This window comes from Rhagoletis pomonella, unplaced genomic scaffold, assembly GCF_013731165.1.
Source record: "Rhagoletis pomonella isolate Grant_MI unplaced genomic scaffold, Rhpom_1.0 Rhpom_scaffold_00014, whole genome shotgun sequence".
Taxonomy (NCBI): domain Eukaryota; kingdom Metazoa; phylum Arthropoda; class Insecta; order Diptera; family Tephritidae; genus Rhagoletis; species Rhagoletis pomonella.
In genome coordinates, this window is record NW_023458568.1 from 3,057,266 (window position 1) to 3,081,336 (window position 24,071).

At 38.9% G+C, this 24,071-nt stretch overlaps 1 protein-coding gene across 2 annotated transcripts in view; it reads left to right on the forward strand.

The window, feature by feature from the left end:
• The window catches only part of LOC118749173 (E3 ubiquitin-protein ligase listerin-like), a gene marked incomplete in the record, with an annotated part of 227,841 nt that overhangs the window by 5,746 nt on the left and 198,024 nt on the right, over positions 1-24,071 (forward strand). Inside the window, 1 exon segment of one of the 2 annotated variants that reach the window (XM_036483948.1) lies at positions 20,597-20,776. Coding sequence (XP_036339841.1) covers positions 20,597-20,776 — 180 coding nt within the window. 2 annotated transcript variants of the gene reach the window in all.

The following is a 24,071-nucleotide window of genomic DNA, read 5'->3' on the forward strand; positions in this document are numbered from 1 at the left end:
ACTTCGCTCGCAACTTTTTAAGGGTTCACAACACAGCACTATCAAGATCGAACTATAATCCCAACTTTTACCGTGAGGAATGTGTTACACTTGCTAGAGTCAGACTTGGAACAACGCTATTTTCCACTAAACACCACTACACCAGAATGGACACACTCAATTGTACCTCTTGTTTGGTCAAATTGGACATTGAACACATCCTTTTTCATTGCCCAATATCCAGAACTCTCCATCCATCTAAAGCTCTGGACTGCAGCACAAGCGAAAGCATCACAATCGTCTATCGGCCCACAACAACATCGTTCAATGCATCTGATAGACAAAGGGTTATTCATCGCCGGTGCACCATGACCTAGTTGTCCACCTGCACCCCACAATATTTTATAAATGCATTTATAAAATATTAAATAAATAAATAAATATTTTGAGAAAAAGTAAAAAAACGAAACTATGGCAATTTTCTTTACAAAATGTATGTTTTTCGTAAAAAATACGTAATTAACTATATTAACAAATATGTTTATCGGAAAGTCCATAAAAAATACCTTTAATTTGGCGTATAATTTTATATAGTTAGGTTTAAGTACAACTGCCAGCAGTGCAATAAAACAACTGTATTAATGTTATATGTTCTCTGCAAAAGGTGTTAAGTCCTTTTTATTTGGCAACACAGAATGAAGAATTCTACATAGTGGGGGTTATAATCCCTAAGCGCGGCCGAAGGCCGCCTACGCATAAAGAAATTCTACGCAAAAATACTGTGGATAGCGTAGCTTGATTAATTATCCATTTAGTTCTACAACTCAATCTTATAACAAATAAAGTGATTAAAAAAATGGTTTGTATATATTTCTTTAGTACTTTTTTAATTTTAATTCAATTTTTGTAAAAACTAAAGAGAGTAAGATTTTCTATAGCGTGATTTCTTATTCCAAATTTTCGCCTGCGGCGCTTTTCCTTTTTCATATAAAACTATATTTTTATATATATTTAGTCAAATATGATGTCCACAAGAATTTTTTGCTACAAGTCATATATCAAATTAACGGCATTTTTTGTGCTCTTTCTGATAAATATATCTGTTAATATAGTTAATTACGTATTTTTTTTTTAAAGAAAAACATACATTTTTATAAAAAAAAATTGCCATAATTTCGTTTTTTACCTTTTCTCGCCAGTCACCGACTATCATTCAAAGCGAACAGACGTCTTTTCTCTCGCAGTGATTGGTTGTGCTTACTTGTGTGTTAACATTCCGTTAATCGCGTAATCTACTTTGTGCTCATATTTGTTTTTCTTCGACTAATTAATATTGTGCCAAACCACGTGATAGATACCAAACTACTTACATTTTAGTTCTGTTATCATGGCCCCGGGGCCCCCGGATAGGTCGCCAAATAGATTCTCTGCTTTAGCAGATTTTCTAGACATCCCAACCAAAAAGAAAAGAAAACCTAACTCAAATACCGACATTTTCCCAAAACTTACTCTAAAGCGTAATGCCACACCTAACCCTAAATTTATATTAATTTCTTCACCAGACAACAACGTGTCACTTTCTAAACTCAGTCCATTTGCTATCAAAAAATGCATTGAAGCCGTTTCAACTGAAGTCGACTCCATATCCCAACTCCGCGACGGCAATCTTCTTGTGCTAACGCGCAACCCGCAAGTCGCAGAGAAATTCTTGAAAATAAAAACCTTTTTTAACCTATGTCTAGTAAACGTCAAACTTCATGATACCTTAAACTCCGTAAAAGGTGTTATTTATGCCCCTTGCTTAAAGCACGTGGACGAAGAGGAAATAATCAATGAAATGAAAGACCAACACGTCACAGGCGTCTACAAATTTTCTAAGATAATAAAAGGCGAACGAACAATTACTGGCCAAATGGTCCTTACTTTCGATCTATACCGTCTCCCTGAGACAGTCGACGTTGCTTGGTATAAGGTTAAGGTGCAACCCTACATCCCCAGCCCAATGAGATGTAAAATATGCCAAAAATTGGGGCATACCATCAAACGTTGTGAACGCAACCCGATGTGCTTCATCTGCAACCTTCCTCCACACGACCCAGAAGATTGCACTAGAATCCAATGAGCTAACTGTGAGGAAGAACATCCTTCCTCTGACAAGAACTGCAGTAAGTTTAAAGAGGCTAAAGAAATTCTGAAAATCCAAACCTTGGAAAAATGCAGTGTGGGCGAAGCCCGACGAAAATACAAAAGCACTGTACGCCTCCCCCCACTTCGCGGCCCTTATTCAGACATAGTCAGGGAAAATGAAACTAACCCTTCTTCAAATGCAGTATCGAAAGATACCGCCACAACATCACCACAAAACCAAAATTCCAATAATCTAGAGTCATCCATCATAACAGAAGCAACCACATTAGTAGTACCTCAAAACCAACAAAAAGAACAACCACCTAAAGAACAACCACTTAAACAACAACAACCAACAACCTCAAACAACGCCAACTTTAGCCTGGCATCAAAAAATCCAAATCCAGTTGCGCTACCTAGCTCAACTAGTCAAACCAACCAAACAACAATGTCACCAATATCTCTTTTTACCCAAACCCTCCTAAAAAACAATGATTATTTTATAAAAAGCGTCGAAAATCTCGACAATCCTACAAATCTCTCTGCAGACGACCTTCAGCATTAATATTTATATTCTCTCCTTGTAAAGTCACCTTTCAAACGTGGAGAATCTTTATTTTTTCATCATGAACCTGAATATTCTACAATGGAATATGAAAGGTTATTACAATAACTTCTCAGAATTACAAATTCTGATCAAGCAACACAACCCAAGTATAATCTCAATACAAGAAACACACTGTAGCTTCAACTCTACACCAACTTTTCCAAACAATTACACTAACTACTTTACAAGCACTACAACTAACACAACATCCAAGCAGGGTGTTGGTATGATGATAAAAAACCACATTCCACATAAAAGGATTAACATCAACTCTCCTCTTCAGGTTGTTATAATAGAAGTTGATTAAACATCAAATTCACGGTAGCGTCCCTATATCTACCACCTAGTCAGCAATTTAGTAGTAGGGATCTTACAGATATTTTCTGCGCAATAAACACTCCGCTAATAGTACTTGGCGACTTCAATGGATGGAGCCATTTATGGGGATCAAGCACCACCAACCACCGCGGACTCACTATTGAAAATGCTTTAAGACTGTCTGACCTATGCGTCTTGAATGATGGTAGGCCGACTCATTTTTCCACCCATTCCACCTTCTCCCACGTTGACATCTCCCTATGCTCACCTTCCTTATTTCCTTTAATAACATGGCAAATTCTCGATGACCTCCACCATAGTGACCACTTTCCCATAATTTTGAAGTTTACACATAATCCTAACACCCCTCAACGAACAAAGGTTCCTCCAAAATTCCTATTGGACTTCGCCGACTGGCCAAAATATTCCAATCATGTCGACATTGAGCTTGAACAAAGGGCAAAATCGAGATCTCCAAACGTAGAGGCTGCAAACATATCCAAAGCAATCCGCTCCGCCGCCAAACTTCACAAGCGTCTAATTCTCCTAGAACCCATGTTCCATGGTGGAATAAAGACCTTTCTATCCTCAGGACAGAAAAGATGAAAGCCTGGTACAAGTTCAAAAACAACCAAACTTCCGAAAACCTTATAAACTTCAAAAAGCTGAACGCAAAGTTCAGAAAAGAAATGAAAACCCCAAAAAGAGCTAGCTTCCAAAAGTTCATAGAATCCATATCCCCCTCCTCATCCGTCCCTGAAATATGGAACAAAATAAATAGGCTCTGCCACCGAAGCCCACACAACCCCATCGTCGCCATAAAAACCAACAACACCACTTCCTCAGACCCTACTGTGATTGCCAACCAGTTTGGATCAGTATGGTCCACCTATTCATCTGACAGCAATTTTCCTAATAATTTTACAATAGAAAAAGACATGGTCTTAAATCAGATATCCCCACTTAATGAAGTACATCCATCAGCAGCCCTTATCGAAAAACAAATCTGTGAAATCGAATTATCTATGTGCACTGCCAAAGCAAAAGGAAAAACACCCGGCTTCGACCGTATTTCCTGCAAGATGATTAACGAGCTATCCGCAATAGGGAAATCTCGACTTTTACACCTATATAACAGTATATTTGAAACGGGCATTATTCCACAGAATTGGAAAATAGCAACCATAATACCTATCCGTAAGCCGAATAAAAACCCCCTCACTACCGATGGATAGCGTCCGATATCACTACTTTCTTGTTTATCAAAAACACTTGAGCGGATAATAGCGAACCGAATTGCGTGGCTTATCGAGACACAGCAACTAATAAACCCCAACCAGGTTGCTTTCAGAGCAAATAGAGGCTGCACTAGCAACCACGTCTCCATTCTGTCACTGGATTTCGAAAAAGCATTTGACCGAATCGGGTCACACATAATCCTTCGGCGGCTTCATTCTTGGGGAGTTGGCCCCAAAATCTTGCAAGTTCATAAAATCCTTTTTAAGCAATAGAAAATTCCGGGTAAGGATCCAAAATGTATTTTCCAACATATATCCTTTAAGCAATGGAATCCCACAGGGCTCTCCGCTTTCAGTCATTCTCTTTAATATTGCCTTTAACGAAATCAGCGACATTATAAAATCCTACAATCGAGTCGATCACTGCCTGTATGCTGACGACGTCTATATTCTCTGTAAAAGTAACGACAATGAAGAAACCAATTTAATTATCAAAAATATAGTAAAAGATATACTGGAATGGTCTGACCAGTCCGGAGCCAGGATATCATTAGAAAAAACAAAAAATTTTCACATTTGTAGAAAACGTTCATGCGACTTTTTCAACCGTAGATTATCTATAAATAATGTCGAAATTGAAAATGTTAAAAAACTAAAGATTTTAGGCATTATATTCTCTCATAATTATAAATGGAACGAACACTGCTTGTATCTAAAGAAATCATTAGCTGCCAGAATAAATATAATTACTTACCTTGCAAGCAAAGCATGTCATGTACATATCAACACATTAATATATTTAACTAAAACCTTAGTGTTAAGCAAAATAGATTACGGGCTCTTTCTTTTCGGAAGCTCCCCAAAGTCAACTCTAAACATCTTAAAAGCATTGTACCACCAAGCAGCGAGAGCGAGTACCTTTGCGTTTCGCACAACTCCCATCCATAATCTTTTGGCAGAGGCTGGATTACCGACGATCGAAGAAAGGGCATATCAAATCAAAACAAGACTGGTATCTAAACTTGCCTTCTCGTGCAACTTGGTCATCAACGAAGACATAAGTAACATAAATAACATCAACAGAAACAATCGCCATCATTCGGTTATGCATACGATCTTTGAGACTACACAGAACATGGAACTTCCATATTCATCTGAATCTTACCAGACAAAAAACCCTCCCTGGGAAATCAAAAAAGTCTCGTGTGACCTCTCGCTAATCAGATATACTAAAAGTGACACACCAAGAGATGTATACGCTTCTATCTTTCAGGAACGCAAAGCGCAGTACGAAGCCGACAATTGGACCATTTGGTTCACGGATGGATCTAAAACCGATTACGGCCCAGCTAGTTTCGCAGTAGTCAATAAATTGGGCAAAACTCTGAGAGTCCAAACGTTACCCGATCTAGCATCTGTCTTTACAGCGGAAGCGGTCGCAATTCGCACTGCCTTAATCCTGGCACAAAATAATCATAACAAAACACTCATATGCACCGATAGCAGATCCGTTCTAAAAGCTGTTCAAAATCCTGCTTCTAACTTCAACATAATCAATCAAATACGAGACCTGCTCATCGACAACGTTTCATCTACACGACTGCTTTGGATACCGGGTCACGCTGGGATTTATGGCAATGAAATGGCCGACAAATCAGCAAAATCAGCTTCACACGCACCGGTTACTATGGAATACGCTCTAGAGAAGAAAGACTTACAAGCGAGATTAAAACGACAGCTCCTCGAAAAATCGAAACAAGACTGGCTATTGTATAATCACCACCACTATACACTTATCATTAGAAATTTCATAGCGCCACAATATCCATCTGGATTACCGAAAAGGCATATACAAAACTTCTCTCGTCTACGCTTAGGCCATACAATAGACACCCATGAACATCTTCTGAAAGGCCAACCACCTCCAATATGTCCACTATGTGGAGGCAACCTCTCCTTAAGCCATATCTTCGCACACTGCCCTGCCCTCGGAGCAGCCAGACATCAACACCTCAAAAACAATTGGATTGAAATCCTCAAATCACCTACCACAGAAAACATAAAAAGCATCAACAATTACATCAGCCATATAAGAGCCCGTATATAACAACAATCACCAAATTTATTCAAATATATTCTAACTATTTTTCGTAATTTTATTTAACTTCTAACATCTGACAAATTATATATATATATATATAATGCACCACGAAAGTAAATGTAAATAGAGCCGATAGCCATGGCAGCTAATGCTCTTTCCTTTATATTAGCCAATTAATTAATTAGTTTGTTAATAAATAATAATAATAATTATAATAAATACCTTTTCTCGCAATGTGTATACATTATATTGTATCGAATGAAAGCCCCTTCAATCACCTTTCCAACTGTGTGCATATTTAGAAAATCGGTTCAATAGTTTTCGAAATATAAGCTTTTGAAAATGTTGTAAATTCGACGTCTACCCCCTATCGCCGCCCCTGTCAATTTGCACTAAAAAAAAAATATGCTGTTAAAATCCGGAAAAGGGGGCGGCCCACGCCCACTTTTTTTTCTTCTCTAGCTCAAAGGTCAGTATTCTTTAGGTGTTCCCTACAGTGTTGCCACTCATCAATGCTTTTTCATAAACTTACCTTTTCAACTACAGTTTTTCGTGCTATAATAGATCGCAGCTAAATATAAACTACTTTTTTTCAACAAAAAACCTTATTCAGTAGTAAATTTCGAATATTTTAAACGTATTTTGAATAGGAAATTTTAACTTTTTTACCATCTGCAAAACTGACGAAATCGCAACCATCTATAGAAGGAAGAAATCAGCTGACACGGAAAAATCTAAATTCCGCAGATTTCTGCGCTACGAGCTACAACTACAGAAAAATTCTGCGGTGTTGAGTTTTCATTTACATGGCGCTCTGGTAAGACAGATCGTGTCAGCTGACTCGGGCTTACGTACCGGTAGGTTTACGTTCTTGACTAATTTCAGCTTAAAACATAGAAACCACATAATGATGTACTGGCAACCAGGGTTCAGAAAAAATAGTTCTCAAATGATTAAAATTAATTAATTTCATTTGTATTTGCTATCTGTGAACGAACTTTATAACAACCATTTGTTTTCGTTGCCTGGTGACGATTGTTTTCTTTTTTTGTTTTCATTCGGAAGAATGTATTTTTTAATTTTGTTTGCGCTCTCATTAATTTCAAATGTAATTATATTGTTTTCGTTCGTTATATACGAATGAATATGAACTGACTCATTCGCTCTCTGCCGCAAACATTTGCCCGAATTTATCACTATTTAGCGATGTATGTATGTAAATATAAGTTGAAGAAAATTTATTTATTTTAATTCTCTTGTTTTCAAAGCACTGTATAAATTGAAATTATTTCAAACATCTACATATTTACATAAGTATAGGGCGAGTTCAAAGTTGCATGCTGCTTTGTATTTGTATATTGCGTATACATTTTGCAGCAATATAAAACAACATGCAACTATAACTCTTCTATAATTATGTATTTTCCAAAAAGTTCTGAGCTCTGGCATTTGACCATCATTTCATATTTAAAAATTTCCGCTGAGCCCAAGTATGAAGTCAGATAATAAGATAGTAGAACAGTTTTCGAGCTATAGCCAACTTTCAAAATAACGTCTACGAAAATGCACTTCTACGTATGAAAGCAAAATACTATTTTGAAAATAGCTGAGTATAGATCAACAAATGTTTCTTTTGACGTTAAATCACATATTGCGAATGAATAGAAAAAAGAATGAATTTGAATCATTTGCGAACGAATTTTTGTTTTTTGTGTTGAATATCTGTAGTTATATGACAGACATTTTTAATTTGTTCGTATTTTTATTTGCTCAAAGTGGTTGCGCTTGTGCTCTCTAGCTCGAATGATAAAAATAATTTTTTATAATCGAGAATTTTAAAAAGCGTTTAATTCGAACCAAATGTTTGCTGTAAAGAATTATTTGTGAATACAATTAATATTTTAAATATTCTCCGTACCCTGCTGGCAACCCTGCTCAATAGTTTGGTTTGTGGGCATTTGTTTAAACACGACTATAATCACACTTACATCCCAATTCAGTGTTTTCTTGATACATTTTTTATAAAGAAATTTTATCAAGATTTTTATCAAGTAAAAGCTTCCTTCGCATTATGTGTCAATATTTATAGAACAAAAAGCTCTACGATTTCCACATTAGTGGAACTGATTTCTACATGAGTGGAACTGATTTCATTGTCACATTTGAAAAATATGAAATCAAAGGCCAAAAAAAGCTTTTGACTGCCGTAGCCGAGTAGGTACAGATGTCGACTATAATTCCGTGTGTCGCAGGTTCAAATGCCGGCACACGTATTTAATTGTTAGAAACAAATTTATTAATATACAAAATTTATACATTTCACGTGTAATTTCAATTTGTTAATAGCATTTTCAATCTTGATAATTTATCAAGAAAACAGCTTTTGATTTCTGTGCTAGAATACCAATTCTTGATAAATAATAAAAAATTGACAAATTATAAAGATTTTCAATTTATCAAGTGCACAGAATCGGGCTGATAGTCTGACTTACTGGCCAAGAAACCGGTGGGCAACTAGCAGAGTATTGCGAAGAAGAATAAACAAATATCTACAACAACAAAGATGGTGCCTTTGACATACATTTGCAGTGCTTGCACCGGTGTAATCTATATATAAACACACTGTTCCTGAATTAGTTAAAAGTTCACTAAAACGTACGACAAAAATTGAAATTGAAACTTTGTTCGTTATCACCTACGTAACCAAAATCCATTTACTTATATACTTTTTTTCTGTTTTCCCCTGACTTAGGTAATACGACAGGGTGTATTGTATATTTGTAAATAAAACTCAACTTGCCTACACACACTTTCAGTCCCGGATTGTATTACACAATTACTTATTAAATCAGAGCATATTGAAACGCTGACAACATTTAGTAAAAATAAATCAAAACAAGAAATACATTATTAACGATTTCTCTGCAAAAGACTTTTGTGTTAACGAGCCAGGGGCTGTTCAGATAGTTACTTATAACTGTGATCTTAATTATATCCAACGAATTAGATAAAATATGAGAGCAAAAGTTTATTCTGAAATTTTTACAATTTTGCAATTCTTGAATGTCTATATTTCGCAAAAAACGGCTGATACGATTTTAGTGAAAATGGATTTTGGTTACGTAGGTGATAACGAACAAAGTTGCATTTTCAATTTTTGTTGTTGTTGTTGTAGCGCCACTACTAAGCCCCGCTTTTTTCGGGTCTACGTCCAATCATTTTCGTCAAGCTCAACTAACGGGAGGCCCAGGAAACGAGCTGTTTCAATGGGTTCGTACCAGAGGGAGAGAGGTGTTAGCTGAGTCGGATTGAGCTGGCATGTAAAGGGTGGTTGGTGTCGTGGGGGATTCTCCGGGCACTCATTGGGTATAATGGGGTCGAGTCTGGACAAGTAGCTGTTTAGGCGGCTACAGTATCCAGACCGTAATTGAGCCAGGGTAACGCGGGTCTCTCTTGGCAGTTGAAGCTCCGTCTCTTCTACAGGTGGTGATTGGGCTCCTATTACGGCATTCATAGGTCTTGGTAGGTGGTAACTGACTCTATGAATGTCGTTGATGGCTCGCCTGTATGTCGTCGGGCCCAGTGGTTGGTCTACGTACTGTTGGACTGCGTCCTTGTACACGAATAGGTGCACCCTGACGTGCCTGGGCGGAGTCTCCTCCTGAAGCAGAGGTCTGTTAGGGTGTTCACTTGTGTGACACCCCACCAGAAATTGCTTACAAAACATTTTGTTGTGTCCCCTTACGGGGAGCACTCGAACCTCGCTGTGTAGGTGGTACTCAGGCGTCATCAGAAGGCACCCAGTCGCTGTCCGGAGTGCGTCGTTCTGACAAGTCTGTAGCTTCGTCTACTGCGTCCAACTAGTCCCCGGCGTCCAAACTGGCGCAGCATAGTTTAGAACCGGCCGTCCAATTGCCTTGTATGTTGCCAGCAACGTTTCTTTGTCTTTGCCCCAAGTGCTGCCGGCGAGCGACTTGAGGACCTTGTTGCGGCTCTGTACTTTATTGACAACTGCGGTTGTGTGCGTGAAGTAGGAGAGCAGGCTATCGAAGGTAACCCCTAAAATTTTCGGGTTGTTTACAGTCGGTACTGGTGTGCCATCGACGTGTATGCCTAACTCTAGCCCGACCTCCTTCGTCCAGGTGGTGAAGAGGGTCGCCGTTGATTTCGTTGGGGAGAGTGTTAGGCTCCTTGCAGTGAAGAAGCGAGAAAGGCTGGAGAGATAGTCGTTCACTTTTGAGCACAGGTCATCAATTCCATTCCCGAACGCCAAAATCGAGCAATCGTCAACGTATGAAATCAGGGAAACTGCCTCAGGTGGTTGAGGAAGCTTCGAGATGTAGAAGTTGAATAGTAAGGGGGAGAGATCACCACCTTGTAGAACCCCTTGTTTAATCCTTCTTGGTTTCGAGGTTTGATCTCCGAAGATTACTGAAGACTGTCGACCACTCATATAATTCGCCGACCATCGCTTCAGTCCCTGTGGGAGTGAGGAGGCCTCGATGTCTTCTAGTAGCGTGGAATGGCAGACGGTGTCAAACGCCTTTGACAAGTCCAGCGCTACTAGGACCATTCTCTCACAGGGGCGGTTTCGATTTAGGCCACGAGTTATTTGGGTGTTTATGGCGTTAAGTGCTGTTGTTGTGCACTTTACGGAATCCGTGCTGGTGCTTCGCTGGGGTCAGGTGGCAGGTGAAGTATGGGAGTAGTAGGGCCTCAAGTGTCTTCGTGACCGGGGAAAGGAGCGTTATCGGGCGATAAGAGTCTCCTTTGTTGGCGGGCTTCCCCGGTTTCAGCAGTGGGACCAATCTCCCTGATTTCCACACATCAGGAATGATGAGAGTGGCCACGGACCTCCGTTAGGTAAGCTACTCCCTTAGGCCCTAAATGTTTTAGCATCAGCATACAGATTCCTGTCTGCCGAAGGGTGCAGCATGAATTGCCTACTAAAGTAGGCTGCGCATTTCTTCGGGCCGACGAAGCTCGACCTTCGAAGGAGATTTCCACTCTGTCATCACGCTTCGTTGGGTTGGACAGGGACCTCACGGTTGACCAGAGCTTACTCACACCAGATGTGAAGTTACAGGCCTTGAAGTGCTCCTTCCAATTTTTCCTCTTGTGCTGATTTACCAGTTGCCGAATCTCCAAATTAAGGTCCCTCAGACGGAGGTCCCCGGGATCGACCTGGCGTAGGTGGTCACGCTCATTTGCAAGTACAGCTTCCTCGGCCGGGAAATTTGGGCGGACTTCCGCGATACGTCCGGACGGGATGAAGCGAGCCGCTGCGGCAGAGACTACCCTGCGGAACTGGCGTTCGCCAGTATGTATGTTTGTGGGTGTGGAAGGGCGGCGAAGCTGCTCTCGGTGGCTTCCGCGTAGCCGTCCCAATCAGCTTTGCTGAAGTTGGTGTAGGTTCGGTGGTCCGCGGGAGCAAAGTCGGTGGGCTTATTGATCGAGATGGTTATGGGTAGATGGTCTGATGCTAGTGTTAGCATAGGTCGCCATGAAATGCTGTTGATCAAACCAGCGCTAGCAATTGTGAGGTCTGGTGAGCTGCTGCAGCTACCCATAATCCTGGTGGGGGCGTCGTCGTTCATGGTGCAGAATGTCGAATCGTCTATCTCCTCAGCCAAAAGGAGCATTGGCCAGGCTTGAGTGCCAGAGATCGTGGTGCGTGTTGAAGTCACGTACTACCATTCGGTTTTCACCTCTGAGTAGCGCACCTATGTCAGGGTGCTATCCTGCCGGGCAGCAGGTGACAGGGGGTATATAAACGTTGAATATTTCGAGCTCGACATCGCCTGACCGGACAGCTATGCCCTGACATTCTAGGGTGGTGTCTCTCTGGCCGATGTCTTCTTCGATAAGCCGATACTGCACTGTGTGGTGTAGGATGAACGCTAGTCCGCCACCTTTATCTCGCTCGCGATCTTTACGGAGCACATTGTAGGCGGCACAACCCAATAGAGTTGAGTTGCTGTGCAACTTCGTTTCTTGGACCGCAGCTATCAATATGCCATGCCGACCTATAAATACTACTATCTCCTCAATCTTACTCTGGAGTCCGTTGCAGTTGAGTTGTAGGAGTTTCGAATGCCTTGGGAGGGTAGTCGCGATACGGGGGGTGAGGGAGGAGTGAGGTCTACCTTGGGTCTGTTGCATCTGACGCGCTTGCTGTTGCTGCCTGTTGGTAGGTGGCTGCAATGAGGGCGCTGTTGTCTGTGTCAGCGGTGCTCTACAGCATAGGGCGGAGCATAGGAGGAAGTGACACCAGCCAAGGCATGAGTTGCATTTGACCGATGTCACGTTCCGATATATTCTGCTCTGGCATACGGTGCAGGTGGTGTGTGCAACAACGCGCGGTGGGGGGTTGGGAGGTTTGCTGCTGACCAGAGGCGCTTCTCGGAGCCGTGCAGGCTCTTCGGGTGTTGGGTGCATTGCGCGAGCAGGTAGCCGTGGAGGCTGATTGTGCCGTTTGGCTTGAGCAGCAGGGAGCCACATAGCTTGTGATCCACTCCTGATGAGGCCTAAGAACAAAGCAGGTTCTTAGGGGACTCCATCCGTTGCATGAATTGCATCTAACCGAAGTGGAGTTTGGATGGAGTCGATTCTGGCAAACACAGCTGAAATACGTTTCTGGTCCGGGGTTGGGCTCTACGCCCGCCCGGAGAAGAAGGATGCGGAGCAATCCGGCTGCAAGGAGTTGTTCCATGGACGAACAATGATTGAGGGGTATCGCCGATCTAAGCGGGGTTAGGTCGCCGAAACAACAGCCCTTGGTCGGGTAAAACCCGAGTCATTCCGGTACGTAGAACCGACTGTCTTGGGAATGTTTCAATTAAATTTTTGTCGTACGTTTTAGTGAACTTTTAACTAATTCAGGAACAGTGTGTAAATACGCCACAAGAAAATTTTGCAATCCCTTTTTTGAAGGCACCATTCGCTCGATTTCAGTTAAACTTACACCGATTTAGAGGATATAACTTCCTCTAATCCAGAAATGTTAATCCCGGGCGTGGCATCTGACATATAGCCAAAAATGTGAAAATTACTATATCTCTAAAACCAATTATGCTGGGGAGCTGAAACCTAGCACGACGCATAGATTGTAAATACCCTACTTACGGTGAAAAATGGAAAGTGGGCGTGGCACTTCCCATACAAACTGAAATTATCTTATTTCGGGAACCTCTTATGCTAACGTCCTGAAATTTGACACAGTAACAAATGTTGTCAATACCGTACTTACGCAGAAAAGTGGTAGATTTTGGAAGAGGGGGCGTGGCACCGCCCATACTAACTGAAATTCTCATACCGCTTATATCTGGAACCGCTTATGCCAACGTCTTGAAATTTGACGCAGCTATTTATGATATCAATAGCGTACTTATGGCGAAACGTGGTAAATAATGGGAAAAGGGGCTGTGGCACCGCCCATACAAACTAAAATTCTCATACCGCTTATCTCTGGAACCAGCTATGTTAACGTCCTGAAATTTGACACAGCGACATATGTTGTCCGCACCGCACTTACGGCGAAAACTGGGCATGAATCACGTATGACGACAATCATCTGAACAATATCGTGTCGAGATTGTGTTGCTTCAAGAAAACCAAAAATTGTTTGATCGTTTGTGCGATATTGCCAACTCGATTCTAGTTTTGCTTCACGTACCAATAACAGTAACACGCAACAGCAACACAAATGCATAAATCAGTGTTTTTACGAGGTCGTTTTGTCAGTATCGTTTGAACGACTATCGTTTTAAAGTTACGTGATTCATGCCCTGGTAGATTTTGGAAAAGGGGGCATGGCACCTCTATTAAAACTGAAATTCTCATATCGCTTATCTCTGGAACCACTTATGCTTACGTCCTGAAATTTGACACAGCTATTTATGATATCAATAACGTACATATGGCGAAAAGTGGTAGATAATGGGAAAGAGGCGTGGGCCGCCCATGCAAACTGAAGTTCTCATATCGCTTATCTCTGGAACCGCGTATGCTAACGTCCTGACATTTGACACAACAACATATCGTCGCTCGAATAAAGAAACAGTGTAAATGCCACATACACTATTATTCGATAATTGCACCATTAGATAGACAATCCTTTAATCCAGAGGTGGGCACTCACACTATCACACACATGCGCTTGTGTGCGAAGCAGCGAAGTTTTGCTCAACAGCCACCCTGCAGGAAATGTATTTAACTATAAGCTAACTTTAAGTTGATTACGAAGGAGCTATAAGTCACTTATTATCTGTATATTTCCTTTGACGAAAGCTAACTATATTTCTATGGCGATGGCCGCGAAATAGTCAAAGGTGGTTACCTCTGCATTAGATGTAGTCAAGAGTGGTTACCTCTGCATTTGATGTAACTAACTTGTAACTAACTACTTTTGGGCATAAAATATCAATAGGAAAAATAAAATATTTTTATTTTATTTTTTTGTTTTTTTTTTTTTATTTATTATTTTTTTCTTATTTCATATTTGCTTACATATTCCGCTGTAGGTGGTCCCATATTCCAACTCCGTCAGACATAACTTCAAAATGATAATAGAAATTTCGATCTTCCTTTTATTTGTCCTCAATTCGAAAAAGTACTTACGAAGTGCAGGATATTTAAATAGAAACGCGTTAAAAGAAAACAATCGAGCTTTACTCCTGCATTACTTGTCCACTTGTTTCAAGTTAGCTTTTTGTAGCTAACTACAATTTATATATTTTATAGAAATCCCGCGAAAAAGCTAACTACAAGTAGGTTCTTTTTTATCAATTGATAATGTTTTTCTGCAGGGCAGTGCTCGGACATTACCACATTTGGGGAATAGATAACACTTGTTTTTTGCTAAATTACATTTCTACTACTTCTACCACCGTAAGCTAAAAAACTTTCAGATCTTGAAAATTCTTTTTTTTTTTTAATTCATTTGCGCATTAATGAATGGGCATTCTCTACATCAAAAAACAACATTGCTTGCTGCGACGTCGACACATGTATGATATGATCGTCTTCGTGCGTCTTACGATAATTGACGATTGACTGATGCTTTGCTAGCACTTCGGCAAAGCAAATCAAATCAGTTGCTGCTGAGACTTCACTGCGCAACTATTCGAATAATACAAACATAAAATGTTTCGGGAGGAATGGGAAATACATTTTTTTGGCATAGAAAACATGAATGGGTGTGCGCAATGCGTGATCTGCTATCGCGTTATGAGTCGCAATGTTATGTCTTGTTTAAAAAGACATTACAACCTGTGTCATAGTCATTTTGAAAAGGTGAAAGAGGGTGATCGAGCAATAAAGCTTTTAGAATTAAAATCGCGTTCTTTATTAAATTTATGGTTGGTGAAAGTAATATACATCAACACGAAAGTTATCAATGTCTATCAGAAAATGATTCTCTATCAGAAAATGATAGATCATTTCTAAAAAAAGCATCTTATTCTGTCGCTTTGGCTTTTTATTTAGAATTTCTAGAAAAGTTTTAGTTATGCAGTTTTATAGCCCATTAAAATTTAGTAGCTCAAAGTGCAAATTTCAAGCGCTAAGAAATCGCGTTGATTTTTAATGATTGGCAATTTCTTTTATATGGAAGAAAATGCCTAGCACCGTCAGCAAAAAAGGATAAACATTAAATAAATAAAAAATATAAATAGCCAAAACTGGTCAAAATTTCACCTAACTTAATCAGCTGACCATAAGTGCATATAACATAATTATAAATTTATTTATTTGAATGTACCACATTGGTTTGGAATGTATCACAATTTTTCATGCTTATTTACCACTAAGAAAACTTTTTGCGTCTGAACACTCAACAGCAACTTATTTCGTCAATTATCGTAAGACGCACGAAGACGATGATAGTATACATGTGTCGACGTCGCAGCAAGTAGCATTTTGAAGCCCAATTACATGTGTTTGAAAAATCTAAAAATGCCCGCCTCTGCTTTACATACATCTTAAGCCGGAAAACCAGTGGCAAGGGAAATTGAGGTGTGCATGCATTTTTTGTCTCAATTACTATAAGTACTAAGAATTACATTAGGGCTGGTCAGGATGTTGTGGAAATGGTCTTTGGATTTTCAGTTCGAATTGCTTTTGCAAATGTTATGCTTGCTGCCAGGGCAACCGTGTGCATTTTATTGTTGTGAATTTACAAATGCAACGAATATGCTATGCACAAGATCCTGATCAGCCCTATGGTGTTATGAGCGAAATCGTACATTTTTTCATGTATAGCTAATATTAAAGAGAAAATATCATAATATACGAAAACACGTTTAACAACGGTTCGGACTTACTTGCATAATTAATTTATAACTGTTTACTTTACAGGGTGTCCCAGAACTCAACGTCAAGCCGAAACGGGGTGACAGGATTGATTGTAACGATCATGAGAAAAATCAGAAAAAAATCTATCCCATGCAGTTTGAAAATTATGGGCATTTAAGAAATCCTAGAAATTTGGTCAAACTGTAACCACTTTTCGGTTATTGTGGTTAATTTTGATTATTTTTGTTCATTTAAACTTTGGAACCTTAACCCTAAATAACATTTCTACAACCTTAGTCAAAAATAATGATACAATTGCCCCAAGTTTTCTAGAATCAAGACTATTTGTTAGACTATGAATTTAAATTTTTTATAATTATATATATTAGTTTATTGTTTATCATATTATAATTTATAATAGAAATGCCTTATTACAAGTTTCTAAATGTGAAGACTATTATAATCACAAACTGCCTTTCGCAAATGTTCCATGTAATTTGGGTTATTTGGTTTAATTGTGTATTTATTATCCCATGTTTTTTTAAAATCATAATGTACTGCTTCCATGGCTTGCTCTGAATAGTAGCCTAAACCTACTCCTTGCCTCGAACAAAAATCTTCAATATGAAAAAAGACTGCGTGAACTTTTGGAGTGATAGGTATGGAAAGATCTTCGTAGCTTTTTTTGAAGCTAGAATACAGTAGATGTAATTATCTTTCAAATCATTAGTGAAACATGCTTCAACCACTGCATGAAATTCTTTAAAAGCTTTTGCATATTTCAAGCACTCCAATGGACACACACTTCTTAGTATATCTGTATTTTGTAATAATTTCTTACAACAATTCCCATCAAATCCTGAGCAGCCCCGAAAAATCTTTCGCTGAACACAGCACTTCTCAGCCCATATTAATGCAATTTTTTCAAACTTTTTTAACATATCATTAAAAATAGTATTCACTACTCCAAGCATTAGATGGAGCTCAGGTGGAACTATAATATCTATTATTAAAGTATTTGATTCTGTATCGCAACCCTTTATTAATGGCAAATTTATACAGCTCTTAAAATCTTTGGCCGCTTTATCACATCCCCCTGCTTCTTTCCATTTATTACAATATTCTCTATTGTTCTTAGAACTTCGCGATTATTTAGACTATTTTTATGCGCAAAACACCAGGTGCAAGGATACATACTGCTATGAGGTTCAATTCCACATAATAAATTTGCAACTTTTAAATCGACAGCGAAAGTACCATCTACATCAATTATATTGATACTGCTCAGGGGAGGTTCCAATAATAAAAAGCTTTTTTACTCCACTGTCACAAAATTTCTTTGTAATTATACCTTCCGCAAAAGTACGTCTATGCGAAAAGTTATCGGGGGAATTCAGTTGATGTGGAGAATGAATACATACACAAAGTTTTAAAAATCCTGCGCCACCGTCTATCCCAAATTTATAATTAACCATTGATAACCCACGCTTTTCTTGAGCGAACTGAAGTAAACCACTAATATAGTTGCAGCATATTGCACCCTGACGAGTTACGGACATGTCTTTTTTTGCCATTTTCAAAATTAAAATATATGATTTCAAAAAAATTATCAACAGAATGATTATTTTCATACAGTTTTCTTTTAAAATTTTTCTCCACTACTCTCTTGCTGCCCGCAGCTTTACGAAAAACGCTCACAATACCTAATGTTGTCCTTTGACTTAAATTGAAATTCGATTGAAGGTTTTTCATATTGTCTGCAGTTAGATGTACAACATTGTGCCTATTCTGCTTAACAGTAGTTACATTGGTAGGTTTGCCTTTTACATTTGAAAGCATAATTGTATTATTATGGTAGTTTTCCTTTGTCGTCAAATCAGTGGCCAGAGAATATGAAACGATATGCTCTTTGGTTGTAGGATTCGATTCATCAATAATCGTATGCAGATTAAACACACGTTGGCTGGAACAACAGTTATGCGAATGACCTTTGGCAATAATTGATAAACAATCAGTGCATCTCTTATAAGGTTTCTTCTTTAGCGTTGGTAGAGACGAAACTCCTATTAAATCAGATAGAAAAAAATATATCTGGTAATAACATTTTTGTTTATAAGAAAATTTAAATTTACTGTACTTTACAAAAAGGAAATATTATTGAAACGATATTTAAAAACTAATTTGTTTACCTTTGATGGATTTTGGATAATTCATAAGGTTATTTTCCCTAGTTATTTTGCAAAGTGCGCACATACATTTACTAGAGACGAACGAGCGCGTGTTTGTACTTATAGCCTTGAATTGGTTTAAATCTGGCACTTTTATTCCTTGAGGATTTTCGTTTTTTGAAGAACCATAAAGTTTCTTTAAGCACGCACTACAAATGCCTGTAGGTAATTCTTTTCGTGTGGAATCGTAATGGCATAAGTACATTTTTAAAAGCTTTTCGCTTTCCCCGTTCGGAGTTATATTCTTCATTTTATTTCTGTTATTAATATCACTAACATTGTTTACTTTAAAACACAGCACGCACAATCTTCTGCGATTATCTTCGTGAGTTAATGTGTTTTTCGGCATTTCGCAAATACTATATGATATATTAATTCACAATAAATATTAATTAAACAATAAATTCCCGATTATTTTGATTTTTCTTTCATAGCATACTATTAACATATGTACATTTCGCGTTTCGTAGCTTACTGAGTTTCAGTTAAGAACTTATTCACTAAATAATTGCTTTACAAATACATAGTAGAATGTAGCATCATTGTTTCGCTCGGGCAATGCATTATTGGTTGGGATATCTTATGTAGTACCATTTTTTTAAATTGTTCAGAAGAAACGAAAAATCGATGCAGTTTCGCATTATCTGTCATTCTGCATCAAAAACCAAATTTTGAGAAAAAGTGGACTTGTCACCTTTTCGCCTTAAGGTAGCGATATGATACATATACATTTGTACATACTTATATACTTACCTCTGTATGTATTTTTATGATAGTTTTTTTGCATGATAACTTTTTTATCCATAAATAACGCAATTTTTAAGAAAGATCCAAATTACTCAAAAAGGGCTCGATGGATGATTTTAATTGTGGTTCGGAATATCTTCTATTTTGTCCTAGAATACCATTTTGAAAGAATTTCGTGGTTGTTTTGAATTTTGATAATAATTTGTTGAAGCTCACCGTGTATATTGACCTAGTTTAGTTTTGGTTTATTGGAATAAAAGTCAGATAGGGAAATAACATTTTTTATTACAATAAATGTTCAAATTGTTTACCATCAGCCTCAATACACGCCCTACATCTTCTTAAAAAAGATCTACTTATTAGCCGGGCATATCCTCGAGAGTGGATGTCCTCAGCAGCTTGAGAAATTCGTTCACGCAGCTCGGCTACGCTCTCAATAGGCTTTGAATAAACTTTTTCTTTGAGAACGCCCCAATAAAAAAATCCAGGGGATTTAAATCTGGGGAACGGGCTGGCTACGAAATAGTGCCTGAACGTCCACCTTCCCGGATATTCCTGGTCAAGGAAATCTTTTACTTGCACTGCGTAATAATAGTTTAAAAAATAGTCTTAATTCTAGAAAACATGGGGCAATTGTGTCATTATTTTTGACTTAGGTTCTAGAAATGTTATTTAGGGTTAAGGTTCCAAAGTTTAAATGAACAAAAATAATCAAAATTAACCACAATAACCGAAAAATGGTTACAGTTTGACCAAATTTCTAGGTTTTTCTTAAACGCCCATAATTTCCAAACTGCATGGGATAGATTTTTTTCTGATTTTTCTCATGATGGTTACAATCAATCCTGTCACCCCGTTTCGGCTTGACGTTGAGTTCTGGGACACCCTGTATACTTATTGGAATTTATACAATGTTGTACTACAAATGATGACTGTATAAACAATTTTCATTCAACAGGATTACGTTTTTTAAAATCATTTACAACCTTCTACAAAATTCAGCCGACGACGATATACTCATGGAGTGGAAAAGGAATATTATTCAGATTTCTTTTAACGGAATAGATGAGAGTGATCACACATTATCGTCACATATGTGGAAATGCATTTTGCTCATACAATCAAAATATGAGGATTGGTAAGTTAAATCAGTTTAAACCTCATTCAATTAAAAAATACATAAGTGGATCATTAAATTAAAAGCTATGCTCGTATACATTGACTGTTCAATATTAGTCTGTTTAGGCTTTGCCAAAGTGGGTGCCGCTAGTGGCTAGAGTATACTAGTGGTGCGGGCAAATCTGTAAACTTTCCATACACAACGCAAGCGGTTTGATCAAACTTCAACATGGCGATCAGAAAATCAAAAAGTTTTATTTTTATTAAAATTACCTTCAGCGGCTCGTCAAACCCCATATACAAAACAAATGGCTTGCCGAAAAGGGATATTTCGCTTGGTTTGTCAAGCCGCTGGTGTGGTGTATTTCGCTCTTAACCGTAGTTCCCCAGTACATTTTGTCAATGAAAAATTTAATCAAAAAATTTTCAGAAAAATAGCCGAAAACGTTCCCTTTCTAACCATTTTAGGCACTTTTGTAGACCTAATCCGCGTTTCATCCACTTTTCTTCTCGTTTTTGGATTCATTTTCAGATTTTTTGCTGGCTGGGCTGTTCTCGTAACAAGCGCAGCAGCTCTGCGTACGTGTTTATGTTACTTATTCATTGGAACTTCACAATCACACTGTGAAAGACCGAATCAACACGATTTTAAAGGCAGTCGAGAACGAACTTATTAAGAGTTTGAAAACTTGTGAATTTTTTAGTTTGCAACGTGACGAAAGTACCGACGTAGCGGGACTTAATGTTCTTCTCGTGTTAGTGAGATACCCATTCAATGCAAATCGAGGAAGAACTTTTGATGAGTACTTGACACTTACACCACTAGCGACGAAATTTTTAAAGCTATCGACAAATTTGTACAGAAAAATGGTTTGAAATGAAGCAGGTGTGCGGATATTTGCAGTGGTTTGAAAAACGAAAGGAGCGATGTCTAAGATGAAGCAAGAGGCAGAAAACTCCACGAGAAGTCACTGTATGATCCGGTATTCCCTGGCGATTAGGAAGATGACGCCACTAGATTTAAACCCCGTACTGGATGACACTGCGAATATAACAGAGGCCTACGGAATTAAAATGCATCTTTGGTTTTTTCTAGCACGTCGAATTTTTGTTATTGGTACATGTTTATTTTAGAATTTCTAGCAATTTGCATGAAAACCCCATAAATACACAAAGTAAATCAGAAAAGCGTATTTAACTTCGAATTTAACGCTAAGAAAATTGATATCAGCCGGTTTCACCAGCAATTTAAATGGAAAATGATTTTTTATTTTCTGTCAATTTCCATATAAAATTTCCAAAATAAAAATCATTTTTCACTTAAATTGATTTCGTGAAATTGGCTGTAAAAGTTATTTTATACTTCGTTTTGTCCTCGTTCACCACCAGACCCATTCGCTTTGCCTCTCTATCCAATCCCGAGAAGGCAGAACAGACGTAGCCCTTGTTTTTACCGTTAATATCGATGTCGTCGGCATACGCCAGCAGTTGTACGCTCTTGTAAAGCATTGTGCCTGAGCGGTTCAGTTTTGCGGCTCTTATTATCTTCTCCGACATCAGATTAACGAAATCACACGACAGGGAGTCCCCTTGTCTGAAACCTCAAACGGCTCGGAGAGGTCCTTGCCTATTCTGACGGAGCTGGTGATATTGCTCAACGTCATTTCACACAGCCGTATTAGTTTCGCGGGGATACCAAATTCAGATATCGCGGCATAAAGGCAACTTCTCTTCGTGCTGTCGAAAGCGGCTTTAAAGTCGACAAATAGGTGGTGAGTGTCGATCCTTTTCTCGCGGGTTTTTTCCAAGATTTGGCGTATTGTGAATACCTGGTCTATGGTGGATTTTCCAGGTCTAAAGCCACACTGATAAGTCCCAATCAGTTCATTGACGGTGGGCTTCAGTCTTTCACACAATACGCTCGATAAGACCTTGTAACCTATGCTTAGAAGGCTGATCCCGCGGTAGTTGGCGCGAATGGTGGGGTCGCCTTTCTTGTGGATTGGGCAGAGCACACTTAAATTCCAGTCGTCGGACATGCGTTCGTCTGACCATATTCTCCATACGAGCTGATCAGCTCCTCCCCGCCGTACTTGAATAGCTCGGCTGGCAGGCCGTCAGCTCCAGCAGCTTTGTTGTTTTTCAGCCGCGTAATCGCTATTCGTACCTTGTCATAGTCAGGCGGTGGGATAGCTACACCATCATCAACGACTGGGGTCTCGGGTTCGTCTTCTTCACTACTTTCAGCGCTGCACCATTCAGTAGGTTGTAAAAGTGTTCCCTCCAAATTTAAGTATATTCTGGACATCCGTCATTAGGTCGCCATTGTTGTTCTTACAGGAGTTCGCCCCGGTCTTGAAACCTTCCGTAAGTCGCCTAACCCTCTGGTAGAATTTTTGGGCGTTCTTCCTGTCGGCCAGCATCTCAAGCTCTTCACACTCACGTATTTCGGCCTCTCTCTTCTTCTTCAGTTCCCTATAACGGTCCCACATGGCTCGCGTTCCGCCCGATCGCAGCGTGGCCCTATAGGCGGCGTCTTTTTTCTCTGCGGCTACTTGACATTCCTCATCGTACCAGTTGTTCCTTCGGGCTCGCTGAAATCCAACTACTTCTTCGGCGGCGGTACTTTATGATCGGGAAATGTGGTTCCACTGCTCGGGTATGTCGGGTTGTTGAAGAGTTCTCTCAGTTCCATAATTTCTCGAGGAAAAAGGGATTCAACAGGATGTGAAGTATCAGATGTCAAAATTCCATGAACACACACTCGAATTAATGACAATTATTTTCTTGTGAGTTTTCCTGAGAGCTGCATACTGGCCTTTACTTGTAAAGGGCAAATAAAAAGCCCTTATTCCTGATAATATGAAGGTTGTTAGCGTTCCATATTTAAATTGGGCGTCACTTGTATCGAATCACGTCGAGCGCACGTTTAGTACATTGAAGGCTTTTCTTCGCGAAAATCGAATGAAAATGCTGCCTGAAAACTTTAGATTGCATCTTGTGGTTCAACTAAACTATAAAGATTACAGTTTTGTCAGTTAAAAGCTCGAAAGGAGAAAATAGTCAACGATTGAAAGTAGAAATATTTCATATAATGACTAGTTCGTAGTTTTTCTCTTTTTACTTGTAAAATAAACATTTCTAAAATAAATACATTTTTTTATTATTTTTCGGTTTTGGTCTTTTTTTAGTGCCTTTTTGCTATTTCTAGTGCCTATTTAGCTCTTTTATTTTGCCTTTTCTAGCCTATTTCGTTTTTTGATTTTACCTTTTTTATAGGTCTTTAGGTCCTAAAAATCCGTTCCCTGCTCATT